At 40.2% G+C, this 25325-nt stretch overlaps 3 protein-coding genes and 1 long non-coding RNA gene across 9 annotated transcripts in view; 1 reads left to right on the top strand and 3 right to left on the bottom strand.

Moving 5' to 3' along the window:
- LOC116700766 (uncharacterized) overlaps positions 1-856 on the bottom strand; it is a 2172-nt gene extending 1316 nt beyond the window's left edge. Inside the window, exon 1 of the long non-coding RNA XR_004334724.1 lies at positions 188-856. This is a non-coding gene — a long non-coding RNA (uncharacterized LOC116700766). The remainder of the gene's footprint in view (positions 1-187) is intronic.
- Positions 857-1947: 1091 nt separating this feature from the next.
- Positions 1948-10874, bottom strand: rbm14a (RNA binding motif protein 14a). The gene is made up of 8 exons (XM_032534326.1): positions 10783-10874; positions 9876-10055; positions 8128-8312; positions 7604-7798; positions 7390-7499; positions 6947-7222; positions 6633-6856; positions 1948-6089 (listed from the first exon to the last, which is right to left on the bottom strand). The coding sequence occupies exons 1-8, from the start codon at positions 10872-10874 to the stop codon at positions 5612-5614; spliced, it is 1740 nt and encodes a 579-aa protein (XP_032390217.1). The 3' UTR covers positions 1948-5611.
- A 356-nt stretch (positions 10875-11230) lies between these two features.
- On the top strand, positions 11231-15881 carry LOC116700762 (ras and Rab interactor 1). 5 transcript variants are annotated; one of them, XM_032534203.1, is made up of 7 exons: positions 11231-11450; positions 11992-12189; positions 12279-12393; positions 12881-12953; positions 13118-13209; positions 13508-13720; positions 13837-14206. In XM_032534203.1, exons 2-7 carry the CDS (start codon positions 11992-11994, stop codon positions 13959-13961), a joined length of 816 nt encoding a protein of 271 aa, XP_032390094.1. In that variant the 5' UTR covers positions 11231-11450; the 3' UTR covers positions 13962-14206. The 5 variants fall into 5 exon arrangements, with proteins under 5 accessions (XP_032390094.1, XP_032390093.1, XP_032390092.1 ...); XM_032534200.1 differs by having other exon boundaries at positions 11236-11462; positions 13508-15881; XM_032534199.1 differs by having other exon boundaries at positions 11238-11450; positions 13508-15881.
- On the bottom strand, positions 15421-25324 carry dpp3 (dipeptidyl-peptidase 3). Of its 2 annotated transcripts, none has more exons than XM_032534194.1 (20): positions 25303-25324; positions 23327-23485; positions 23078-23222; positions 22837-22926; positions 22497-22634; positions 22086-22160; positions 21766-21856; positions 21364-21494; positions 20792-20922; positions 20504-20562; positions 19898-20092; positions 19668-19780; positions 19458-19550; positions 19280-19342; positions 19049-19173; positions 18304-18424; positions 17830-18009; positions 16742-16904; positions 16200-16382; positions 15421-16163 (listed from the first exon to the last, which is right to left on the bottom strand). In XM_032534194.1, the coding sequence occupies exons 2-19, from the start codon at positions 23449-23451 to the stop codon at positions 16240-16242; spliced, it is 2181 nt and encodes a 726-aa protein (XP_032390085.1). In that variant the 5' UTR covers positions 23452-23485; positions 25303-25324; the 3' UTR covers positions 15421-16163; positions 16200-16239. The 2 variants fall into 2 exon arrangements, with proteins under 2 accessions (XP_032390085.1, XP_032390086.1); XM_032534195.1 differs by lacking the exon at positions 25303-25324 and adding an exon at positions 24994-25101.
- Between the last annotated feature and the right edge of the window lies 1 nt (position 25325).

A 25325-nucleotide genomic window follows, 5' to 3' on the forward strand; every position in this document is an offset into this window, starting at 1 on the left:
GGGGGGGGGGGGGGGGGGGTCAAGGGTAAACTATCACAACTGGTCTATACCAAGAGTGTCTTCATCGAGGAAGTGGACAGGACAGGGTCTGTCCTCTTCGAAACAGGAACATTTTTTTGCACCAAAGTCATCATCAAAGCGCAGCTTCTTCTTATTCAAGGTCACTACGGATGGATGATATCAGAACTGTTCTTTTGTTTTTAGAGACAAAGAAACTGTCTTCTTTTGCATGATTAAGTGTCGTCTTTTTATTGGCTTGTGTGCCCGGTAAAAGCATGACCATTGTGTGAACTCTCACTTACCGGTGTGTTTGGAAAACGTTAAGGAAATTTCTCCATGAGATTTTTTACTTACCTCTTGACATTAACGTTCATTGACATTCATTATCAACTGTTTTACAATGTAGGGTCTGGAACTGTTTGAAGGCTGCCTCGCATGCAGAAATGCAACTTGCAAGTAACCCATCAAACTTCAAACCCAGTTACCATAACTGCATCTTTGTAAAACACCATGGATGTCAATGCCAGTTATCACCTAGCTAGCTAGACATTGCAGTCTTGTAAAATCGCTCTTTATTAAAGCGTTGCTATTTTCAATACGTGTTTGAATGCTCGCTCCTTTTTCATACTATGCCAGCAGCATCATGAGAGGTTGTGATTGAAAGTCAAAGTACTGTAATACGTGTTTGGTCTGGTCAACATTGTGTGGTGTTAACGTGTTTGCCCAGTCTCGTCCTGTCTGTTGCCATCAACTGGACTTATTCTTTAAGTCATCCTCTTAAAGCACGGACTGGTTTCCTGAAACCAGGCTTGGATTCACGGGAAGCTTCAACCTTATTTTTTAAACTATTTTGGAAAATGTAGGCTACACAGACCTGGACAAGGGGATTAGATCCCTATGTCTTTCAGTCATGTCTTTTGACATGGTATTTTTTTATAAGTATTATCCTTAATTACCTCTCCCCTTCTAAATCAATATAATGGACACAACATAAAAGCAAAAAGGAAAACAAAGTTTTAGCATTTTATCTGGGGATGGATTTCCTAAAAGCATCCTCAGATTAGTTTCTTAGAGAAAACATGCTTCAACAGGTGAGTCTGTTCGAGAAAGTAATTTCTCTCTTACATTCAGTTCAGCTTGCCTTTCCATAAAAGTCTAATATAAAAAGGACTAAAAACTGAGCTTTCTGCCCCAGTTTCTACGTAAATTATCAGTGCACACAATACTTCTACCTGCACTCGGTAACTTTACAAAAAGGACATAGGGAGGTTAACTTCAACGGGTGGCTTGTAGTATACCGCATAATGGAAGACTCCCAAGACCAATATCTGCTGGCTCAAGTGTCTGCAGACACGAAATAGGCTGTTGTAGTCATTACTGAAGCTACTTCACAGACTTATCTAGCAGCTGGAAACCAGAGTGTTATCAGAACAGAAACTGCATTTCTATGTCGTTTTGCCAGTGAAAGGTGCACGACATCTATGCAGTTTCACACTCCATCCTTTGTTCATTTAGCTACTTAGAAATACTTACCATATTACCTCAGTATACCCTCAGTATTGTGTATACTGCATTCACTACACTCATTCAGTATTCTAGTGTCTATCTGTAAACTGTTCATTGTTGTTGAGGGCATGCAACTCAGCAGTGTCTCATTAAAATGTCTTGTTCGCAGGGAATGAGGTTCCATACCTTAAAGTTCTTCTCATTTTCTTTTTTTGTAAATCAAAGTATCAACAAGTTTGGATTGTTATCAAATTATTGTTTTTTATTTGAAAAGCATAGATTGATGTTTTTGGAAGAAAATTGAATAAAACGTCTCCTGATGCTGAGCTCTTAGTTATTTGGCGACTTCTCCATTAACACTTTAAAAGTAAGAACATTAATTTGCTGGTAACCACGCTTTGATTCAAGATTCTTTTTAAAATATTAACACAGATGCTACAGTTCAGTTCAAAGTCATTTATTGATAATTAAACATTTCAAAGAACATAGGACAAAATGTAATTTAAAACAAAATGATATTTGTGTTCATTGTCATTCATACAAGTTCAATGTGGCATCAAAAATCGTCGTTTTAGGGAAGAGGGGCAGTTGAGCGTTGAACCAGCAACCGATCCTGAGCCAGGTTATTCAACTCTGAAATGAAGGGCCTACCGATGTGCTCTTACGCAAGGCACTTAATCCCGAAGTGGCCCCAGGGGCGTATTTACAAAAACTAAAACAACCCATCCCATCTACATGTCCCACGCCCAGTTCTGGCTGATTGACTGGTACTCTTTAATGACAGGCTGTTAGATACGGGATGTACTAAAAACATGCCTGCTTCAGAAAGGGTTCAGATTTAGACTAAAAGACGGTACACGATCCTCCAAATCTGGTGTGTGTGAGCGGTCCGTTTGTTGGGAGCAGGAATGTATGAGCAGAGTATTCTTGGTGGGAAAATGCAAGGATATGATCAGGAAAATCAAAAGCAGGGAAAAAGTTAATCTCCCAATAAAAAAGGATGAGAGACCCATTTCCAAAAAAATAAATGAAATCCTGACAAAGAAAACTCCCTGCACACAGGTAAGGAATGGGAAGTATGCATATATATGTATCTGTGTGTTTGTGAGTGCGTACATGTGTTTTCGGGGAGGGGCAGGAGTGTGTGGTCTGAGTGTTTACCTTAGTGGGGGGACACCCCATCGTCCACAGCAGTTTCAGGCCTAACGCTGCTGTTATCCCCATCCCACGCTACAGCTGCGTGTGGCGTACGTCCAGGGCAAGGGCTCAGTTTGGCTCCCTCCCACTCTAGCTGCAATAATCAGCAAGAGGAAGAAGGTGGCTGGAGCAGCAGCAACAACAAGGCATGCAACTAACAGTTCACATGGAGAAGGTGGAATAATGTGGAAATTTAGAGAGGCTATGTGTCACTTAAACCTAACACAGCACTACCAACTCAGGTGGCGTATAAGAAATAAGATGAGAGGTACAACTAGTGTTTTACAATCACGAACGGAACAACTACTGTAAGTCATATAAAATCAGGTGCGCATTAGTATCATTTGCACATGTAGCCTGCTTTACATGAGTAAAATGCAATGAACCCAGTTACATCTAGATACACATGTGGAGCTGTCTCGGTGTGATATGAATGAAGAGACAGCCAGTAATGCTAGTGTCAAAATTAGGTGTGTATTTCTGGTAAGATCAGAAGTGGGAAAAGGAAAGATCATCGACCCTTCTGGCTGCTGCTCAGCAGACTTTACTAAATCCAAAACAACCCTCATTTTCACCTGCAGCACCAAGACTATCACCTCATATCCACTCAGTCAACAACCCTACACTATACACGTCAACAACCCACCACGGCACCTCATTTAGGAAAAAAGTATACACTTGTACCTGCTCTAAACTCCAATTGAGATTACCGTTTTCTCCCATTTTTAGAATCTGCCCTTCAAATCATATGCAATGTCTGATTTTTACAGCGTGTTTAGTGTATTTAATCCCATGCCACAATGGTTCAATACATCTCACTTCAAGCATGACCATAATCAGATTACCGTCAATCTTGAGGGTTGCCTCTTTGTTTTGTTATTTGTTTTATAAACAGACCGGTATGACTGTCCATCGTCCTACTTCATCTGTCCTACTTCATCTTGTCTATATACTATCTCCTCACTGTTTAGGAAAAAATACAATAATTACATCTAATATTAACAGTCAATATTCTTACCACTCAACCAAATGTTGATTGGTATTACTTTTCAGCCTAAAATAAGGTTTAAAGTATTTACATGAGTAGCAAATTGTATATTTCTTGTTTTGAAAACTAGTTCAACTCTCCCTCTAAATCCCCAATAGTTTCCAATGTGGGCAGAGACTTCACAGTAGCTGAGACTGGAACAAAAGCCAATAATAAAAAACTGTCAAAAACCAATTCAAAATGTAAGCACTGATAATGATTATTGCAACATCATTAGCCAAACAAAACTTGCTGTCATTCTTCTGGCTTTTATAAATTTAAATACGTACAAAATCAACAAAAGCTTATTTTCTTCAGTCTAAAAAAAACAAAAAAAACGTCAAACTAAGTATGACCAAAAATGGGAGAAACACGTTGAGGCTTTCTTTTCACATAGGATGCTCCGATCACAATTCTTCACAAAACTGAAAAAGAAAAATGTGAATGACAAAATGACCTAAAAAGATTCTGTCCTAACGTTTCAGAGGCAAACACCGACTTGAACCAAAACTCTCGACAGGATATATTTAACCCCTGAGTTTGTGTAGGCCTCGAGAAACACAGAGAGCCTGGGCTAAGAAAGAAAACACAAGAAAGGTAAATTATGGAAAACCACTTCAAGAAGACATCCAGGTCACATAATACAATTTAATCGCTGAAAAGGTTTCATCAGACTGTATTTTTTCCCCTGTTGTTATCAAAGTCATGTTCACACTTGACTGTCCCTCGTGACTATAAAACTTCAAGCGCGCAGAATCAGACTGGTAATATCCATATTAAGTTACGCCACCTCACCCAATTAAACAGGAAGGCCTGTGTGGACAACACATTTACGCTGTAGTCACTCTTTACTCCCTGAAAGCAGATAGCCTCAAGAAAACTTGTAATGCCGGCATGCAAAATACAATCACCAAAATCACCCAGAGTTAATTTGGAATCTTAGGGACCTCAACGTCAATTTCAAATAGGTGATCTGAGATTTTTTGAAATATCAAAAGATTCTCTTAGGAATGGCTGATCAGTTCAGTGAAACCAGCCTGAAACAATTTACAAGCTGGTTAATTAATCATTCGCAATCTTTACAAAAAGATTATTCAGTAAAGGCAACAAAAACCTTGCTGATGCACCGCTCCATTTCAATTCAGTTCTGCTTTCTTCTTCAATCAGGCAAACAGACTAGCAATTACAAAAGGGTCAAGCAGAATTTAAACAGAGGCCTGTTACATACTCCGCACAGGGTTCTCCTACGCCAACAATAGTGTGTGTTTGGATGATATTTTAATATTAATAATTGTTATCTTAGAGACATATGGATCTCTAAAAGATGTGTTTTTTTAAAGAAGGCAGCAAGTTTAATGCATCTTGTTAGGGAGCCAGATGGATTAACATTTTTTAAATTTTTATTAATAATTCATCAGTTTGTTTTGGACTGCTTATTTTTAACAGTTTTTCCAGGAAACACAAATTTGGTGCACATTTTTATGTAGAGTATATAAAAGGCCTTGATTCAGTACAAACAAAAAGCTTCTCTTATGATCCTACCCTGGCCTCCAAGTCCAACTTTGTCCCAAGAAACATTAAAGCCCCTTTAACATCCAACAAAAAACCAGCTGGGCCTCCATAACGTCTAACACAAACTCTGATTGCTCGACAATATTCCAATTTTACTTGTCCTACTTAGACACACAGCCATAAACTGACAGGCAAGCAAGAGACTAGGTTAATATGAATTACATTCAAACTTGCATTCGACCTGGCTCCCTCTCTGGTTTTCCTTTAAAACTGTCCCTTATGTAAATATACATGCACGCACACACGCACACACACACACAAACACACACACACACGTCTGCTTTGTGGAAGGAGTGTGTGGGGGTGGGACTATCGATAAGGGGGTTCTGGCGTGTGGTAAGGGTAATCATGGCGCCGGGGCATGGGTTGCCCGTGTGCGGGTGTCTGCTCATACGGTGTGGATGTGGAGTAGCTTCCCGCTGCTGCGTAAGCTCCTGATGAATCATATGCTCCCGGTGCCCCGTAGCCTCCAGATGCATCATAGCTTCTTGACGAGGCCTCGTAGTTTCCAGATGAAGCATTGTAGCTCCCTGATGAGGCATAACATCCCGAAGTGTCATATGTTCCTGGCGCTGCATAGGCTCCCGGTGCCGCATACGTTGGGGGCGCCGCATACGTCCCTGGGGGTGCAGTGGCTGTGGTGGAGGCCTGTGCCTGTGTGGTGGCCGGTGGAGGTGGAGGCGGCGGAGGAGGATTGGTGTAAGCATACTGGAGGTACTGGTACTGTTGCTGGTATTGTTGATACTGTTGGTATTGATGCATTTGCTGGTAGTACTCTGTGTAAGACCTAGAGTGCAGTTTACAGTTGAAGAGGTTAAGTAGAAGAAAGGAGAGCAGAAACAAAGCAAAGTTAGTCTAAAAAACACATCTCACATGAAGTAATAATAGAGATGTGATTTTTTGTAAAGCACTTTACAATAATGTGAATGTAATACTTTTATTGTTATACACTACGGGTCAAAAGATTGGGGTCGCTTAGAAATTTCCATTGCACTCCATGATAGACAGAATACCAGCTGAGATCAGTTGCATTGTTTTTTTAACCAGGGCAGCAGTTTTCACATTACATTTTCCAAAACTTTGTTTAACTGCAAAAGGGTTCTCCAATGTTTTCTCAGTTAGTTTTTTTTGGATGAATGGTTGCTGATAATGCATTTAAGATCAGTCACCCACTCAGATCAGCTGGTATTCTGTCTATAATGGAGTGGTATGGAAATTTGTAATTGAGCCCAAACTTTTGACCGATAGTATTTGTGCAAGGTGAAGCAGGGTTAACATGCTTTTGTTTTTCTTCTGCCTCCATCCTTAATCAAAACTGTGTTATATGTACCTAGCAACAGGATCTGACCCTTCCGGAGTTGTGGTGGCAGCTGGAGGCTCTTCGGGTCCTCCAGGTGGTGTTGGCAGCAGGGCGCGCCGCTTTGGTCGTATCTGAGCAAAAGAACCCGGAACGGGGTCTGGTAGGAGAGGGGCTCGATTTCCTCTGATAGGGCTGCGGTCCCGCTCACTGTCTGCAGATGCTGCCTTTCTCCCTGCCTGCTGCTCAGCCAGAACCTTCAATTCAAAATGTCAGAAAATAAACATGACAAGGTACAACACAAAGGAAAATATGATACACTTTTACTCAAATAAATGTTAAAAGACCTTCTGTCCCTCCTGAAAGAACTTGGCTCTTGCTGCCTCAAAAAGCGTTGTTGGATCTGGTCCAGTCTGTGGCTCTACTTCTTCAACAACAGCTGCAGAATTGTGATTGGCCATATCTTGGTAGACCTGGTCAGCAACGGTTCCATATACCTGGCTGGCAAGGGCCCCGTAAATTACTCCATCTGCACCTTTAGCGCTTGTAATGCCCTTCAATGCAGCGTAGGTGGGGTCAAAGGATGTGGTGTTGTAGAATGAGTTATGGACACTTTGTTGAACCTGCAAAGAAAGATGAGAGATTCCATTTCCTCAAACCTGATTTATCTAACAACAATATTGGTAACTGAAGTGTGAAGACCTGTGACAGTTTATAAACTCATCAGCTCAGATATCACAAGTTAGATGTTTTCAAATACAGTGGATGCCCTGCTGGAGAATTAACTTACTTGTATGGGGAGTCCAGCCGCGGCTGCGGCAGCTGCTGCTAGCACGGCTGCTTGACTCTGATGGTGCTCTAGTGATGGAGGTGGTCGTGGAAGAAGGCCCTCCCTGCCACCTGCCAAAAGAACGGGCGCAGAAAATATGATGAGAACATGAGTTGTTTTCAGCATTTAATTGTACACAAAAACACTTAGTAACAAACGGATCCTTCATCTTTACCTGCCATACCACCCGCAAAGTTGTTTGAATTTCCGGCCATGGCAAGCTGGTTAATCAAAGGTTGGGCTTTGGACAGTTCTACGGCCAACTGACGGCCCTTGAACATGGTCCCATGGAGAGCGTCAATGGCTACCAGCGCTTCCTCCTTCCGCTCCATATGCACAAATGCATAGCCAACATTTGAGCATAATCTGGCTGTTGAGTATACAGGAATCAGAGGGACCAGTTTTAGCATGAGACATTGATCTAAAAATAAAATGCATCCAACATATTTTTTTTTATTGTTTCTTAAGCATTATTAATTTCACAGATTTAACACTTTGAAAACTCAACTGTCTATATATAACACTGCAGTCTGACGAGATAATCTGAAGATTATTGTTACCTTACACGACTCTATTTATGCAAACCAGCTCATTTCAATTCATTAGGACTTCTACAAAATATTTTCTTCAACAGTTCATTAAACCCCTGCATGTATAATTGTTATACCATCAGTATTGGGGACATGCTTTGTATTTCACCTTTGACTTTATCACAGTCTAAAACTCTTCCGAAGGTTGAAAACAGCCCGTGCAGGTCGTCTGCTGAGCATGTTGCCGCGAGGTTTCCCACAAACACTTTAGTGGAGTTGGGTGGGCGAGCACGTGACTCCTCAACCACCAGGGGCCTGCCTCTATACTCTTTGCCATCGAGATGTCGTATGGCCCTGTGAGATTACGAACAACAAAGATCTTTGCATCATCACATGTGCAGCAGAAGACGGTAACACAGCAGGCATTTTAACTGAGGTTAAAAATAAATAAAAACAATTTGTAGAACAGAAGACATGAAACTAAAACCAGAAAAATCCAGTCTCTTTGTCATACTATTGATATATTTCATTGGCATGTCATGCTTCAAACTGCAAATAAAAGAACCCAAAGTCTCTGAACTAATCTGTTTTTGATTCTGCAGGGTCCAAAACCTCTAGTTATTCATTAGTTTTTCAGGCACTGCAGCAGTAAACCCAACAGGGCTTTCAGTTCTATTTAGTTCTGTTTTTGTATGTTTCACTTACTGTTTAAAACATTTTCCAGGTTAGTGGGGATGCAAAGCGTTTAAAACCAGCATAAAAAAGCAAAGTAATGTTTCATCAGCCTATTGTTTTGTTGCTAAACAAGTGATGTTATTCACATGTGCAACATACCTCAAGGTGCTGGATTTTTCCTTAGCGGTGGTTAGCTAGCAATTAAGACCACTGACGGCTATGTTATTGTTCATATTTTGGCACAATGTTTAGTTTATGTAGACCAACCTAGCCATATTTTCTTTCAAAATAATACAGTAAGCTATAAAGTTAATTTGCCTTAGTTTAGGCTTGCAAAGATGCAGTTTTAATGTTATCCTAACCTAACGCCAAGGCAAAGCAAAGGCTGAGTTTACTTGATATCACCAGTTTGTTATGTTTACTTCTAAATTTCATACACTGTTGAATGTATTTAGAATATGGATATGCATGCTCATGTCAAGTATATAGCCAGAATGAATGCTTGTATTATGTGTTTTAATTACAAAGTAGTGGTCCTGGAGAGTGAAAATGTGATCTAAGACATTACAACTTATGTTATGTATTTGAAATTGTTCATTAATGTTAGCTAAGTGTGATATCTTTCAAGCTGAATGGACTCACAGTAGTAAAACTAATTTTATTCTGGTCCAAAGACTGAAATAGAACTGTTTGTGAGAGAAATTACACTATATCCTTGAATGTTATTGTAAACCATGATGCTTTTGAGAAACCATTGCAAAGAAAGCAAACTGTTGCTAAAATGAACAAGATACTGTGTTCACTTCGGCAACATTATCTGTTCATATGGGACCCTGCTCAGCACTTATAACACCGACAATATCTTCTCATGCTGAGAAGAATCCTTAACATTGATGCACCTTTCAGTTAAGTTTGTTTTATCATAACATCCATTAGTATGTAGTTTGTGCATTATAACATTGTCATATTGTAACATTTCATGTAGTTTTTTCCCTCACTGTCCATAATTATTTCATTTTTATTATTATTGAAAGATATTTCTATTTAGCGTGTTCAAAACTGACTAGATGGACTGTATTACTTGAGTCGAATTTAGCAAAATTACTCGCAATTTATCAGCATGGTGGCAAAAACTAGCTGTTTATATTTATATATATTTTTCATATCCCAACATAAGTAAGATCAGTTCGAGAATAGCAATCAATTCATAAAATCTAATAATGGTAATGAACAGATAAATACCTGTCTGCTGCCCCCTCTCCCTTCAGGGTAACGAAGGCATACTGTCTGAGCAAAGAGCAGGTGTTGATCTCTCCATATGGAGCAAAGAGCTTGTTTAGCTCGTCTTGAGTTGCATCTAAAGGAAGGTTCCCCACAAACAACTTAACGTTCTCACCGCTCATCTCTGTATCAACTAGGCATCTGTGAAAGAGAAAACAGGATGCGTCGGTTAAGTTTGATCCTTTGGATAGCGTTAACGTCAACGTTAGCTAGCCAGCTAGCTAGTTAGTTGTACGGTTACTGAATCTCAACAGAAACATCGCACTTTCTGTCGAGTGGCTGAATCATAGTTGCTTTATTAAGATGAAGTGATAATGCAAGGTGGTGTTAGAATACAATTACTACAATGCCATCTGGTAAAAAGCGTATTGACGTGAGCTAACCGGGAATTTATTTTAACTAAGATAACTTTCGCGGCGCAAACTGATCCAATGAAGTTAGAGGCAGTCAGTTTAGCTGCCAAGTTAGCTAGCGTTAACATAGCTAATGCCAAAACACGCAAAATAGGTAACATACCTTTAGTTAGCTAATGGTAAGATGTAAGCAGTTACACGACCAACAGTTAGCTAAAAGCTACGGGCACTACTGGCCATTTTGTTAAACGCAGACATTAATAATGTAGCTAACGTTAGCTTAGGTGGCTAGCTTAGCTAACGCTAGCAACATCGTTAATATTTGCTAACCTAGCTAGCTTGTGGTTTGATCCTAGTAGTTGAAAACATTTGCTTAAGCTAGAGCTCAATCACTGGTGTGAGCTATTATAGAATATATTAACTACGGTTTACCTGGTTGCGTTTTCAATTTTGTACAAAAAGGAGGAAAAGTATTATAGTGATGCTAGCATAGTAACGTTACACAGACTTCTTACCCAACGCGGTCCTGGAGCTGTATTTCAAACCACACGTCACATCCGGCTCCGGTTTCTTGAGGTGCGCTGACAGCCTTAGGGCGCAGTTTCATCGGGTGTGATCTTAGGCTAAGTGCATCAATGCAGGGTTGCACGGTTTGCACCTAGTATACATATGGCTTGTACTTTGCACAAGATGTCCAAATATTAACTAACCTTGGGTGTTGTTGTTGTTATTAAGCTGTTGTTACTACTTCAATTCAGAGTGACTGAGGGACAGGCCTCTATAGTAGCCTACTCTGCTACGTTTATTTTATAGCTTATATAGGCTAGATTCAGATCGATAATAATAGGCCTACATAAAACAATCAGAATGAGCCCCACCATTACCTGCTACATTTAAGTAGGCCTACACAAAGAATCAATTAGTCAATTAAACTACTGCTATTACGGCTGTAGTTAGGCGCATAATAATTAGACAACCAATAAATCAGTTTCGGAAAGGTGATCTAGCTGTGACTGTTTCCAGGTGAGTTGGAGGGGAGGAGGAGCCAAAATACAGAGACATCTCCGGATGTGGGAACAAGTAGCCTACACGTCTTGACAGGCCGAAGTGGAGAGGAGTTGAGTTTTCATTTTAGTGAATTCGATGGGAGAATAACTGGAGCATTTGAAAACGGGGCAAAGAGGTAAACAACAAGGTGATGTTAAAATTAGAATCGCGCAAGTTGACTCACAATTGTTGTGTAATTGTACAGGAAGACTGTGTGCATCATAGTTTTGAGAGGAAATGTGGAAGTTTTACAGGAATGCGCACCGCGGATCCAGACAGATGTTGACATGTAGACAGCGGTGGGACATTTAATAGGGGAACAGAGCCAGATCTTCAGAATCATCGCCTGAAACCAACAATATCATTGCTTCTTTTTCTTTTTTTTTTCTATTTAATGTTGCATCGCTATCTATGGCGTTAGTGTGTCGTGTGTGTCTAGATATTTTAAACGTCTGTTTCCGGCTTTGCAATTTAATTTAAGCTCTGTCTGAGCTGCTGTACTTTACCAAGCCTGGACTTGCTGTCCCAATGTCTGTGTGTGTGTGTGTGAAGTCATATCCCACAGGGCGAGAAATTACCACCTGTACACATAAACTATGGGAGTGCATGTTTAGTGGCAGAATAATCATGGGTGTACTTTTTGGTGTGTGTGTGGGTGTGTGTGTGTGTGTGTGTAGATGGCACAAGAAGAACCGCTGTATGATTTCCCAGAGCCCACCCAGCCGTCAGAGCGCAAGTTAGGGAATCAAAGAGGACACGGCTCTCTGAGAAGCATCAGCGTGTTGGACCGTCTCCTGCTCACAGTTCCTGTCTGGCTTCAGCTGTCCATCAACCCTGCCACCGCACTGCACATACTGCAGAGGGAGCCTCCTGGGGTCAGAGCCACATACACAAACTAGAGAAAAGTACACCATATGTTATACACACACACAGGCAATCAGTAATCACTTGTGTTGTCCTGCAGACCTTTTTGGTGCGTAAGTCTCGCACGTCCCAGAAAGACGTGCTGTGTGTCCGCTTGACAGATGACAGCTTGCCATCGTTTGTTCAGCAGCTTGGCATCCGACAGGAACACTCCAGTAAGAGTACCACCTGTATAGAGCTGTCCTCTTGCGATCGAAACACTTTTTACCAGGTGGAAATGGGGTCTATGACCCTCAGTGTCTGACCCCATCGAAACGGAATCTGCCTTCTTTAGAACACAAATGTACAGTCACACATGTGTAATCACATATCAAGATCTTGCAAGCAAAACAAAGAGCTTTATGTCAACAGATTTCCGCAGACCATTTACATTTGTTACTGTGCTTTTTTCAGTCCATTGACAACTACTCATGTATGCTTTATGTTATTGCTATTCATGACGTAAGTGACATATATTATGAAATAACTGTTCCTGGTTCACCTGCAAGTTCCGGGAATGCAAGATATCAATTAAAATGTATGTACACTTTATAAAATGGCAAACACAGCTTTTCTCATGGTATTCACACATGACTACATCTCACTACCATTCACTCCCTCCAAAAATCCCTGCACCTTAACATTTTTCTCACCCCCACCCAGCTCTGTCTCTGGAGACCTCAGCCATCAGCTTCCCAGATCTCCCACGACTCATTTCCTTCTACTGTGTCAGCAGGTAAATTCTTGTCTCTCATTATCATTTTCTTCAGCTGTTTTCTTTTCCTTACCTTCTCTTCCTCTACTATATGTTATCAGTTTTTCCTATTTTTCCCCTGTCAATAGTTATTGATCTGCATTAACTAATATTTCTATTCAAATTTTATATTATCTTTGTATCAGAGATGTATTACGCTTCCCTCTGGAGCTTCCTGAAGCCATTGCAAAGGCAACATCCCACAAAGAGCTTGAGTCAATCTCACATATGGGAATAGGTTGGTGAACACAACTTATTGTTTTTTGACAGTAGAGTTTTGATTTTTTTTGCACACAAATTGCATACATTATTATTAATGTTTGTTAAGGAATCACAGTAAATATGCCATGAAATATAGTCTGTGATATGCTAGGATGTCACAATTTTTATTAGGAGATGGTTTAATAGTCATCAAGAGGTTTTATTTTGGCACATCTTTGCACAAAGGAAGATATGTAAATTGCTTAAAATATAGAAATTACAAGAAAACCTGTTTCACTTTAATGAACAAAAAAAACATCTATATTGTTTTATAGAATTCTGGAATTCCCACCTAAACATCCGTGGGCCACGGGGGGCCCCTAAGACCCAGGAGGACAAAAAAAAGAAGCCAAAGGCTGTAAATCCAGTCCCACCCACTGCTGCCCCACAGACAAGCTCGGCAGCTCAGTCTGACTCAGTTCCCGAGCCGGACTCGGCCAACCAGCTCAAGACAGCACCTAAATCAGACACCGCCACCAAACAATCAGGTTCCAATCCCACCCTGTTCCATGAGTTTTGTCCAATCACTACACGCAGCCCCGGAGAGCTGGACTACGGCTCCAGCCAGGGTGCTCTCTGTTTCATCAACCCTCTTTTCTTGCAGTCCCAGAACGCTTTGTCCAGACGGCGCATGTTCAAACACAGCCTCAAGGTTCGGATTTCCACAGAGTCATCGACCCTTCTTTCGCCCCCGCTTGCTCCTCCACCTCCACCACCTCTGATGCCTAAAACCAAACGACAATGTAAAGCTCAGAAACCGGGACAAGGAACCGTCCATCCCTTGAAAGGTCTTTTACACGGTGAGAACTCAAGTCAGGACACCCCCAGTGAGGCCCGAGTTCAGCCTCCGACAGTAACTCCTCACCTCCAGCCTAAGGTGCAGGAGCAGGGCCAAACACAAATGGACCCAGGCCAAATGGAAGCTGGAATCAGGGGGGATACAACTCAGTTACCAACAGTCATGGAGAATCTTCCAGACGACTCAGACTACATGCAGCCGTCTCCAATGATCAATTTCTCCCTCTCTCCCTCACTCCCTCCTTACCTCTCCACATCGGTTTCTCGCAAGGCGCCTCCCCTTTTCCCCAAAGTATCTCCGTCCCTCTTTCCTCATGACTCTCCCGGTTCTTCCCCCCCCCTCTCGCCTCATCAACCCCAATCTCTTTCTCCCAAGGCTCCCTTTTCCCTCTCTCCATATGACTCACCCAGCGCTTCCCCCTCTCTTTCACCTTACCAGACCCCATCTCCTTCTCTCGCACTCTCTCCATCCTTCCCTCAGCTGGCAAAGCAGGCCTATCATACACCTGCTACTCCTTCAAGACCAGATCAGCCAAGATCAGAGAGAGAGGCTAAGGAGGAGGGTGCAGGTGTTGAGGGAAATAAGGATGAAGATGTTGAGACAAATGAGGAACTGCACACAAAGAGGGACGAGGAGGATCTGGTTTTACAGAGGACCGCTGCCTCTGTAAATGACACAGACAGCTGCAGTTCCTTCAGCAGTCTCGAGGGAGCAGCAGAGACTCCACCTCACTCACCCCACCAACTGGACAATGGTACAAGCCTGTAGCGAACAACTGAATTACATTATCAAAGTATTGTGTAGAATTCTTTAAATATTTAATGATGATTCAAGTTTTGTATGTTTTAACCGCAAATTGTATAAACTTATTATGCTCTATCACCGGTCATTTTCTGAAACCAAACCAAAAATGTAAAAAAATTAAATTAAGAAATTTCAGACTTGAAACTTTATTGGGTAAGGTAGTCCATAACAGTTAACCTTAAGTTTCCTTTATTTTTTTTGCAACAAAGATACAAATAAAAATTACATCAAAACTATTATTCTGACATGTAATGTAATAGCAGCAACAATTTAACCGTAGAAACCGGATCATTCCCATCATCCTATTAAGTGACCATTAAATAGGATGATGTGAATGATCCGGTTGTTTCTACAGTTAACTTGTTGCTGTTCAGCATTAGATCAGAATAGTATATAATTTAAACAGACTTTCAGACTTCAACTACGCATTTGTGTCATTTTACTAAAGGTCCTACTTCGAAACATCAAGGATATTCATAATGTTATTAAAATATATATGAAATTCACCCACAATCTGAAATTGAATTTCAATATATGAAATGAGCAAATGTCTAATGGTTCTGATAGAAAAAAATACCACTAAGATCTTATGAAACACATTTTATTTGTGCAGATTCAACACCACATTTCTTACATATAGCGTTTTAGGCCTTTCATACAGAGAAATATTTTATACAGCCAAGTAATCAGCCATAACCTTTTTTTATACCAAACCTGGCAAAAAAAAGAGCATTACGTACTATTTTACCTTTTAGTCAACATTAAGGTAGTTAACAGTCTTAACCGGTCAGAACACCAAGGCTGAACAAAGATTTAAATTAATAGACAAGCTGCAAGGATGTTGACTGTAAAAATCAATTGATTGACATCATTTTTAGTACAGACAAAACATGTCATAATGATCATTTTGTGAAGATCTGAAACTAAATTCTGACCGTGCCATGATTAGAAAGTGAAAACCACCTTCAGTCATTTACATGCACATTTATACCCAGGAACCATATTTACCGCCAGGCAGCATTGGTTTAATGGACAGTTATCAGTACTTCTCATTAGAAAAATGTGTCCTAATATGCATCTAAAAGAGTGATGTGTCATATCAACTCGTTTATTTGTATTTAATCATGTCAAAAGACAGCACCTGACATCGGATCGGAGTTGTGGCTAGAAAAACTGGATTTATCTTTGGCAGATCTGTTCTAGTCTTATGGCTTTATTGTATTGTATGAAACTTCAGTTTCGTCTCTTCAGAAGTGTCTTCTAAAAGGATTTAGATCATTTTGCAGTTTTGTGTGTTTTAACATCCATTACAAATCAATTTGCTTTTACATATTGTTTCAAAAAAAAAAAAAAAATCTGATTGGGTTTGTATTTTCAAAGCCTATGGAGCAGAACATCCATCCATCAACACCAGCAGGAGGCATCTCTTTTGGCGAGCTCCAAAAGGTCAGCCTCCAGCTGCCCGGCTTCGTCCTGGAAGCGCTCAGTGAAGGACTGAATCAAACCTGCTACACTGCCTTCGTATTCCACCAGCTCGACACTGTCCCCTGGAAACCACAAAGAGTCAGACACAAACTGAATAAATAACTGTCAGTGTCTACAATTGCTTTGCTGCATGTACAACTGCAGTCTGTAACTACTGAATTTGAAACAGTAAGATGTTTTATAATGCTTAATAGTATTGCATTTGAAAGGCAAAGGTGTTCATAGCAACAGTCTAAAAAGGTACGGTAACATTCTGTGCACGGAATAGAATCGGGATTAATAGATTTCCATTGTTTTAATGACAGAGGAAACCAAAGTAATGTTGTCGAATGCAGTGAGATAAACGGCAGAATGAAGTTTGTGTCCGTATGTGTGTATCTGTGTAAACGGACATGAGTGAACTCTTATGGCAGGTACATACCATTGACTCTGGTGTTGGCCTGGACAAACATTTTACGAGCTTCCTTCCTTAGCAGCACTGTCTCCCGGAGACGCAAGAAGTTGTGAGCACCGCTGTCACTGACAGTGGAGTAGCAGTCATAGAGAGCCCTGCCCCCGTCCACATCTGCTGTTGCCTTTAAGACCTTCAAAATGTGGGATTATTGATAATTCATGTGTGATCATTTATTTAGACATAGGCTAACAATATAGCAGTGCACAGCCATCAAGGGGTTTATAATTCCTTTATATCATGTAAGTACGAAAACAAAGGATTGTGTGAGTAGCAATAGTAGACAGAAGAGCTGGGCAATAGATCAATATTATATCAATATCGTGATATGAGACTAGGTATTGTCTTAGATGTTGGATATTGTAATATGGCATAAGTGGTGCCTTTTCCTGGTTTTAAATGCTGCTTAACAGTAAAGTGATGTAATTTTCTGAACTTACCAGACTGTTGTAACTGTTCTATTATTTACCTTTACCCACTTAATCATGATTTCCACAGTACTGATGATTATTTATGAAAAATCTTAAATATTTTGTGAAAGCACCAATAGTCAATACTACAATATCGTTGTGGTATCGATATTGACGTATTTGGTCAAAAGTATTGTGACATATTTAATTTTCTCCATATCGCCTGGCCATAGTAGACAGAAAACCTCTTAGAATAACAATCCAACCCATTGCCATACTAGAGTCACAAAACATAAACATTTTAACAAATTAAACTAAATCAAATTTATGACAACAGCAACTTGAGAACATAATTTTTGGTTGGATTTGCTATTGTGTAGCTTCATTTTATTCATTATTTATTTTATTTAGAGCTACCACTTACAATTATTTCCAATATCCCTTAATCTGCTGATTGTATTCTTGATTCTCACATACAATGTTTGGTCTATAAAACATTAGTATAAAGTAAAAGAAATGTCATTAAAAATTTCCCAAAGTCCAAATGTTCATATCTTAAGTTTTTTGTTTTCACATTTGCAAAGCTAGAGCCAGTGAATTATTTTTTGACTTTTACTTCAAAAATAAAAGTAAATTGATTATATATACCTGCAGTTTACAGAGGAACTTGTGGATGGCGCTCTTGCCCACAGTGTGGATCTTGCTTCTGTCCAATGTGATTCGAGCGTCAGGCTTGCCGTCCTGTCCAGTCACTTCTTCCAGGCCCACCAGGCCCTCCCCGGCCTCCAACAGAACACGCAGGATCACGAAACGAGCCTGCATGTGAGCCTTTAGACATACACGCATGCATACATGTGACATACAATGTATACATATCCTGACATTCATATAAATCAGAGACAGACTTTAGCTGTCTTCAGATTAGCTGTATTGTAAACAACACAGATTTGAAAAACAGAGCCAGTCAGGTTGTAAGACACACATGCCTAATGGTCTGTATTTGGACTTGTATGTATAAAGTTATGATTCATTATTGCAGGTTGCAAACCAGTCCAAGTAAGTGACTATTGGAGAGAGACAGCATGTTATGGAGAAAAGCAACACGGTGCACAGACAAATTACCTGTCTCCAGCTTTTGCTCTCAGGTGTGTAGAACTCCAGGCCCAACAGTCCAGCTCTGACCATGCTAAGCCAGTTGATGTAAACCACATCCTCTGCATCCTGGCCCTCATGGCCAAAAATACTGGAACACACAACACAGAGACAAAGGCAACACCAATTCAACATGCTGGCCTCCCTCACAGACATCAGCCACAAATCACCTGGGCTTTACCACAAATTTACCAGAACTCCATTCCAATAATTATCATCATAACTGAAGCCTGAATAACATAATGAGATTAGTTACTGGGTCCTTCTGGTAATGTTTGTTAAATAACTGCTGTACTTAAGTCACAAAATGTTTCCCAGCTAAAGACATTTGGGACTTTAGAGGATTTGGAGGCTATAACAACATTTTTTGCACTATGACAAACTGGGGAGTTTATCATAAATGTGTAAACGCTTAACTTTCATTGTATAAAAAGGAAAGTGTTCTTCAGCAGCTTATTTCAACACCAAGTTTGAATTATTTGTTTTGCCTGCTTTTGAACTAAACCCTCAAAAGTAAAACACCCCCCCCATTTTCCTGTTTTTCCAAATGTCGGTTTGTGCTTAGAAAATTGAACTGATAAGCGTTACACGGACCGACAATCATGCGATTAAATATTTTAATTGATTGACAGCCCTAATGAATACATGCATCGTACATCGATATCAAATTCACAGACACACAATGAGTGTAGGTTGCCAGCAAAACATGATATACCTGAGCACTTGCTTGTTGAGACACAGATACAGTCCGACACACTCAGCGCGGCATTCTTCATAAGAGGAAGCAATTGTGGAGAATTTACTGTCCCACGTCTCACTGCTCCGATACCAACTGGACACCTACAAAATACTCACACTTCAACTACTTTGTCTCTTTTTGCCGACTGAACACAGAATTGATAAAAAATAAAATAAAAAGAAATAGTGTTTACACACACAAACTCACCAGTTCTCCAGTCTCTGGGTTGGTCACCTTACTTTGGTCAAAGTTAAAATTGCCCTTGTCATCCTGTATGAAGACAAAACAAACGCAAATCAGATTTTATTTTCTTACAGATGAGTCTACAATCCAATTTCTGTAAATTCAATATTTTAACAGGGATAAATCAATATGGTTGACCGACCTGGACAAACAGTTTGCCACTTCCATGGCCCAACAGCTCGTGAAGTCCAACCTGCACCTCGAATGATGGGCCCTTCCACTTAATAAACAAATCCTAAACACACACACACACACACGCACACACACGCACACACACGCACGTGCACACACACGCGTAAATAGGTGAAATGGACAAGAGGTGGTGTGAGAATTAGGAAACTGCATGCATTACCTTGTCCTCCTCCTCCAGGGAGGTGAGTTTTTCTTTTTTTGTAGCATAGGCTACAGCCAGCACGTTGCCTAGTGACACGTTTTTAAAGCCTTCTGACTGTCTGATGTCATCATCTACACACAAAAACACAAATATCCTTTTTTTTAAAGCATAATATTGTGTGACAGACAAAAAGCTATTAAACTTTTAAACCAACTGAATGGTGTTATTTGTCATCTCAGCGTACATACAGTTGGGGATGTTGATGCCAGCTGGTATTCCGCTGCCAGCAAAAGTGAGGACATCCAGCGAGGTGAAGTCGGGTTTAAGGAAAGTGTCCTTCTCAAACTCCCTTGGCCAAGGCAGCTCAGGGAGCAAGACTTCTGCTGAGCTCACCAGTTTGGTAAAACGCTCACTCATCGCCTTGTTCACAACCGCAATGAAACCTTGTGGTGACATCACAAACCCAAAGTTAGGAAGTGAATTGAAAGAAAACCATTTCTGACTAATCTTGAAGAAAGGACAGTAATAGAAACCCTCCTGATATTTTAACTATTTACACACACAACCACAAGCCCCCATAAGATTCCTTGTTCATTTCAGCACTCGCGTACATATAAGTCTGACAGCAGAGTACTTAAACAACCTCCTTAACAGTATGTGTCCTTCTAAAGATATCAATGTAATCATTCCTAGGATGAAATTATTTTAAAGTAGCTCAACCACAATGTTAATTTCCCCCAAATATTCTCCAGCTTTTTACTACAGCAATACAACCTGGAGAGGCCCACGCTACTAACAGCTTGCATGTCAACAAACATGTCAATATCACGGTTCCTGATCAGTATGCTAGTTACCTTCAAACTCTCCTCTGGAGCCAAATGGGTCTCTGTAGCTCTCTATGAAACCTATATAACTGAGAGATTGAGAGTAATGGAGAGGGAGGATCAGAGAGAGAAAGGTTTCAGAGGTTACAGGAGAGTAACATGACCAGAGAAACAGATTGGTCCTGAGTTAGCTGTCTTTTATAAATCCGATAACATTCAAGGTTGACATCACATGCAACATGTGGTCTGTCAAATCATGAGTGCAATGGCACTGGACAAGGAAACATCCTACATTGTGGACAGTTACAACGGGCTCACCTCTCAACAATTGGTCCCTTGTCTTTAATCCAATAGCGCGAGCCCTCTTTATGGGCTTCAACTGAGCCGAAGGTGAAGCTGCGAGTGTACTCTTCAAGCATCTTTTTCTGGTTTTCATTGGCGGCATAGGCCTGTGGTAATTATTTGGAAAAAGAAGAACAATTACAAAAGTGAAACTGTGGCAGAAAGGGTATTTTTTTAGATTATCAACTCATTCAGCCACTCCAATTCCCTACCTAAAGAGATCAATCTCTATTGCCATTTCTATCCAATGAGGGACCATAGCCAGCTGGGGGAACTCAAATTCATGTCAAGATTTTCATGACACGGGACCTTTAAGATGCAATTCTGGCATCGTTTGTAATTTTGGTAGTCTCTATTTCACTTTCCGTAATCTTACATATATTTATCACTACCAACTCCCAACAAAAGCAATTCTTTGTGTTTTACAGGAAAAATAATAAATTCATTTTTCTCTATGAACTTAATTTTTTGGTGGATTTTTTTTCCAAACAGCTAAAGAATACAGTCTTAATATTTACTATAATCCACAGCGCATCCCTCGCTCTCACCTGTGCTTGTTGGAGGTTATAAGAGACTTTCTCCATTAAAGGAGCATAGTCCCCCCTCTTCACAATGAACTCTTTGTCTTCAAAGTTGAAGCTGCCGCAGCACGACTCACATTCCCCCTCCACTGCGCAGTCTGTGAAGTAGTATTGTACATTTATTTGCTTTAACTGTGTCGCATTATTAACATTACACAAACAAATCACTCCACATCAATTTCTTAGTAATCATAACGTGTTTAAGTTCAAAAGCTACCATGTCTCCAGCATAACATGTGGAGTCTACATGAACATGTGATACATATTACATTATGCATGCCAAATCTGTCACAAGTGCAATATGGTTGATGAATGTTGTCAATCTTTAGAAATTGTATTCTGGTTCTCATGTAAGACTGTAGTTCTGACCTTTCTGCACAGCTGATGCCAGGCGCACCTCATAGCAGGTTTTACCTCCATTGTCCCTCTTAAACAGACGGGTGTTGTAAGCTGACAGTTTCTAGAGATGAACCACAAGAACAAAGCTAAGAATAAGACCAATCCGACTGAAAAATACATTGAAGAGTGAGAAAAGACACAAAAACATGATGAGCCTTAATAAAGACGGGCAAAGGTGAAGGAAGATTATAAAAAAACGTAAAATAGAGTGCAATATAGAAAAGTATAAGGTGTCATGGAGTACAGAAGAAATAGATTGGGGAAACAACAATGGAAATAAGAATACTTACTTTTGAGTCAAGAAACTTCTGAGCCAACTCAGCATCTTCCAGACAGCAGTTTCCTGAGAAGTAGGTGCTAATTCCCTAAAAAAAGCAAAAATACTTAATGAGCCATTGGATTTTTCTCATAGGGGCCCGTACCGGGTCACCTGTAGAACCCAGTGGAAGTTATGGGTTCAGTGGTTTCCTAAGCCAATCTAAAGATACCAAACTGCAAAACCATTTGACTTCCCACTAGCTATGTGAATATTCAATTAACCTGTGCTTATGATGAAGAATAAGAAATGTCTTTTTAACAGTTATCAAATCTATACTATAAAGTCCTGACATGATTAATATTTCCTTAAACATTACCAGACAAAATAGTTTATGGTGAAAGCTGGCCTGAAGTCTGCATTAAATGATACTGCGAGATCTCACCTTGTCACCCAACCCTAGCTGTTTTTGTCTGTCTTCCAGAGAGTAGAGGAGACACGAGCAGCTGTCCCACAGGGCTTCCATCTCAGTGGGCTGGTCTTGAAATGCCTGGCTGGCCTTTACCAAAGCTTTCAGCTTGTCCTGGGTGGACAGACAGACACAGACAGCATAAAATATGTCACAGCAGTTTGACAAGTGTTGATTCAACTCTGGGAGAATTCTTGAAACCATATTTAATAGTGTAATTATATGGTATTGCAATAAATTGAAAAGATGTTCATCTAATTGTGTTCACCCCATTTAAAAAAAAACTGTTTACAAAGCAGCTTAACTGGATTTTTACCTTGGGTAGATTTGGGATGAACTTGGTGTCTCCAAAAGACTTGTAGTTTCCCATGTTGGCGTACAGACCAGCTGCATACACCAAGAATGCCTGAATATCAAACACAAGAAAATACAAGAAACATCATTTTCATCCAGTATATAACATAATGAATATCTTGACACTTGCTTGCATTTGTATGTGGGTGAAAGGGTGTGTCAAGACAGCACCTGAGACAGCCAAAGACACAACGACTGTGTACCTGGTACTCCTCTGAGCTGAGTCCAACTGCTGTGGCAACCTGTTCCAGCTGTGCAGGCGTCTGCTTCCTGAAGATTCTCTGCAGCAAGACAAAGATATCTGTCGACTCTGGGGATGTTTGCAGCAGCACTGCCAGACCACCGTACCTAAGACAACAGATGGGCTTCAGTTCTTCAATAAACTATTGTTTTTTTCTTGATTTAACTAGTGCTTGACTTTAACTTGCAACATCATGAGATTAGTACCGTACCAAGCGGCGCGTGACAGGTAGTGTGCGTACATCTTCTCCTGAGGTGAAAGCAAATGGAAGGCCACGCTGCAGTCCAGAGCAGAGACACCGATCTCATTCGGGAGGTAGTACTGGGAGTCCACCATCTTTAGTCTGAGGTTTACCACTGACAATGAGGAACTAAATGAAGAGAGGGGAAGTGATGAAAAAGTACAGAATGAGAGAGAGGGAGATAGATGAGTTGTGGTAAGGGAGGAAGTGTAAATGGGATGGGAAAGAAAGGTGGAAGACAAAGAAATGAAAGAGGAGAGATGGGTGAAATAACAGGGTTGTAATGACATGAGTACAGCATGGGATTAAGAGCAAAAAGTTAAATTGCAAGTGCAAAGCATTGGTGTTTTATTACATAACCATGAGCTCTAGGAAGTATTTGCACACCAGTCCAAGGTCAATGCAGGCAAAACATATTGTGTACTGTACAAATGCACATTTATACCAGTTGGATAACTGATGTACTGGTAAAACAGTAAGTTTTCTTGACCTTTACTTTAACATTATCAAATTGGCATCTTGATTTTGGAAAGTATGATATTCTACTCCTACTACGCAATACTCTATTCTAATATGTTTTGTTATGCCACTCTAATATGAGTTGACATAATAAATAGGGCTGCCACTAATGCTTATTTCCCTTATTGATTAATCTGGTGATATTGCTTTCTTCTATGAAAACTAAATGGCGATCACAGTTTATCAGAAACCTTGGAGATCTTTAAATAACTTTTTATCCAAGTACCCCCAAACCCAAAGCTATTCAATATATAAAACAGAGGAAAGCACCTAAACTGCTCCTCATGTCCTCATTAGTAATTGATTATCAGAATAGTTAACTATTAAGTTTCTGCCAATCAACTAATAACCGTTAAAGCACATTACAAGCAACACTGATTCACTACTGGGATCCACCGTTTGTTATATATATATTTTTTTTTTTACCTTATAATATGTACCTTTTTTTCTATTTTGCCATACCCAAATGGAAAAGCGTACAGTAGAAGAACTGCTAGGCCAAAATGCTAAACATTTACTCCACATACCTTCTAAATCTTGTCAACAACACCTGTAACGTTTTAGACCTCTGGAAAGGTGCAGTGTTTTAGTGGTGCAATGAAAGATAATTCAAGTTAGAAAAAATGTAAAGTTAACCCTGGGACGTGGACAAAGGTAAAAGATTATTCAAATCGCAACTTGAGCTATCATAGCTGACAATGGCACAGATTCAATTCAGTCATACAATAATAAAGATAACGTTAGCTATCGTTTTCCCTTTCAGTTAAAACCGATAGTAAAAAAACAAAAAACGCAGTTATACCGAAAGCCAGTAGCGACACGTCTTTTAATGGCCCTATAAATTAGCAGCGTACAGCAGTACAACATTCAAACTGCATGTTAAATACTTGTCGAAATACGTTTAGTTTGCAAACAACTATCTCAACGTTGACGTTGCCGTTAGCTCCTAGCGTACATGCTAAGTGCTGCTGAGTGCAGGAGCATTTAAATACGCTGCCACAACTTCTGTAAGCAAAATTGTACGTCACAAATATTATGCCACCCATTTTTTTTGATTAGCTACTATTCAGTACATTTTATGAGGTATAAAGGTGGATACCAACTTAACAGCGTGTTACCTTAGTGAGGAACCTTATTCTTCAATAGCTCCGGCGAACGTCAAATTGCAGTCTCACGCTGTACACTTCCTGCATTCATTCAGCGTAAGACCCACCCCTCAACCAATCACAGGGTATATATTGTGGTTTATGGAAAAACTAACAAATCACGAAGTAGCTGCGCCGGACTTTCTGATGCGCTTCACGTCATACTTTTCTTACCAAGGGCAAGCGTGAAAAACATGATATCTGAACGTCTAAAGCAAGCACACAAGACAGTAACATCACACAGAAAAGGTTAATAATGTTCATTCAGATGCCAATATTTACCGATGTCGTACGAGCTTTCGGGT

The sequence above is a fragment of the Etheostoma spectabile genome, chromosome 13 (assembly GCF_008692095.1).
Source record: "Etheostoma spectabile isolate EspeVRDwgs_2016 chromosome 13, UIUC_Espe_1.0, whole genome shotgun sequence".
NCBI classification, from domain to species: Eukaryota; Metazoa; Chordata; class Actinopteri; order Perciformes; family Percidae; genus Etheostoma; species Etheostoma spectabile.

Bases quoted from the DNA above. Each gene is read 5' to 3' on its own strand.
- rbm14a (XM_032534326.1), bottom strand. From the start codon at position 10,874: ATGAAACTGCGCCCTAAGGCTGTCAGCGCACCTCAAGAAACCGGAGCC. The intron at 8,313-9,875 runs GTATTTATCTGT...GTAATCTCACAG, and splicing joins GGAGAGGGGGCAGCAGACAG to GGCCATACGACATCTCGATG. The intron at 7,223-7,389 runs GTAAGTTAATTC...CTTTCTTTGCAG, and splicing joins CGGCTGGACTCCCCATACAA to GTTCAACAAAGTGTCCATAA.
- LOC116700762 (XM_032534200.1), top strand. From the start codon at position 11,992: ATGGCACAAGAAGAACCGCTGTATGATTTCCCAGAGCCCACCCAGCCG. The intron at 12,190-12,278 runs GTCAGAGCCACA...GTTGTCCTGCAG, and splicing joins TGCAGAGGGAGCCTCCTGGG to ACCTTTTTGGTGCGTAAGTC. The intron at 12,394-12,880 runs GTAAGAGTACCA...ACCCCCACCCAG, and splicing joins CATCCGACAGGAACACTCCA to CTCTGTCTCTGGAGACCTCA.
- dpp3 (XM_032534194.1), bottom strand. From the start codon at position 23,451: ATGGTGGACTCCCAGTACTACCTCCCGAATGAGATCGGTGTCTCTGCT. The intron at 22,635-22,836 runs GTAAAAATCCAG...CTGTCCACCCAG, and splicing joins TCATCCCAAATCTACCCAAG to GACAAGCTGAAAGCTTTGGT. The intron at 20,923-21,363 runs GTGAGAGCGAGG...TAATTACCACAG, and splicing joins ATAACCTCCAACAAGCACAG to GCCTATGCCGCCAATGAAAA.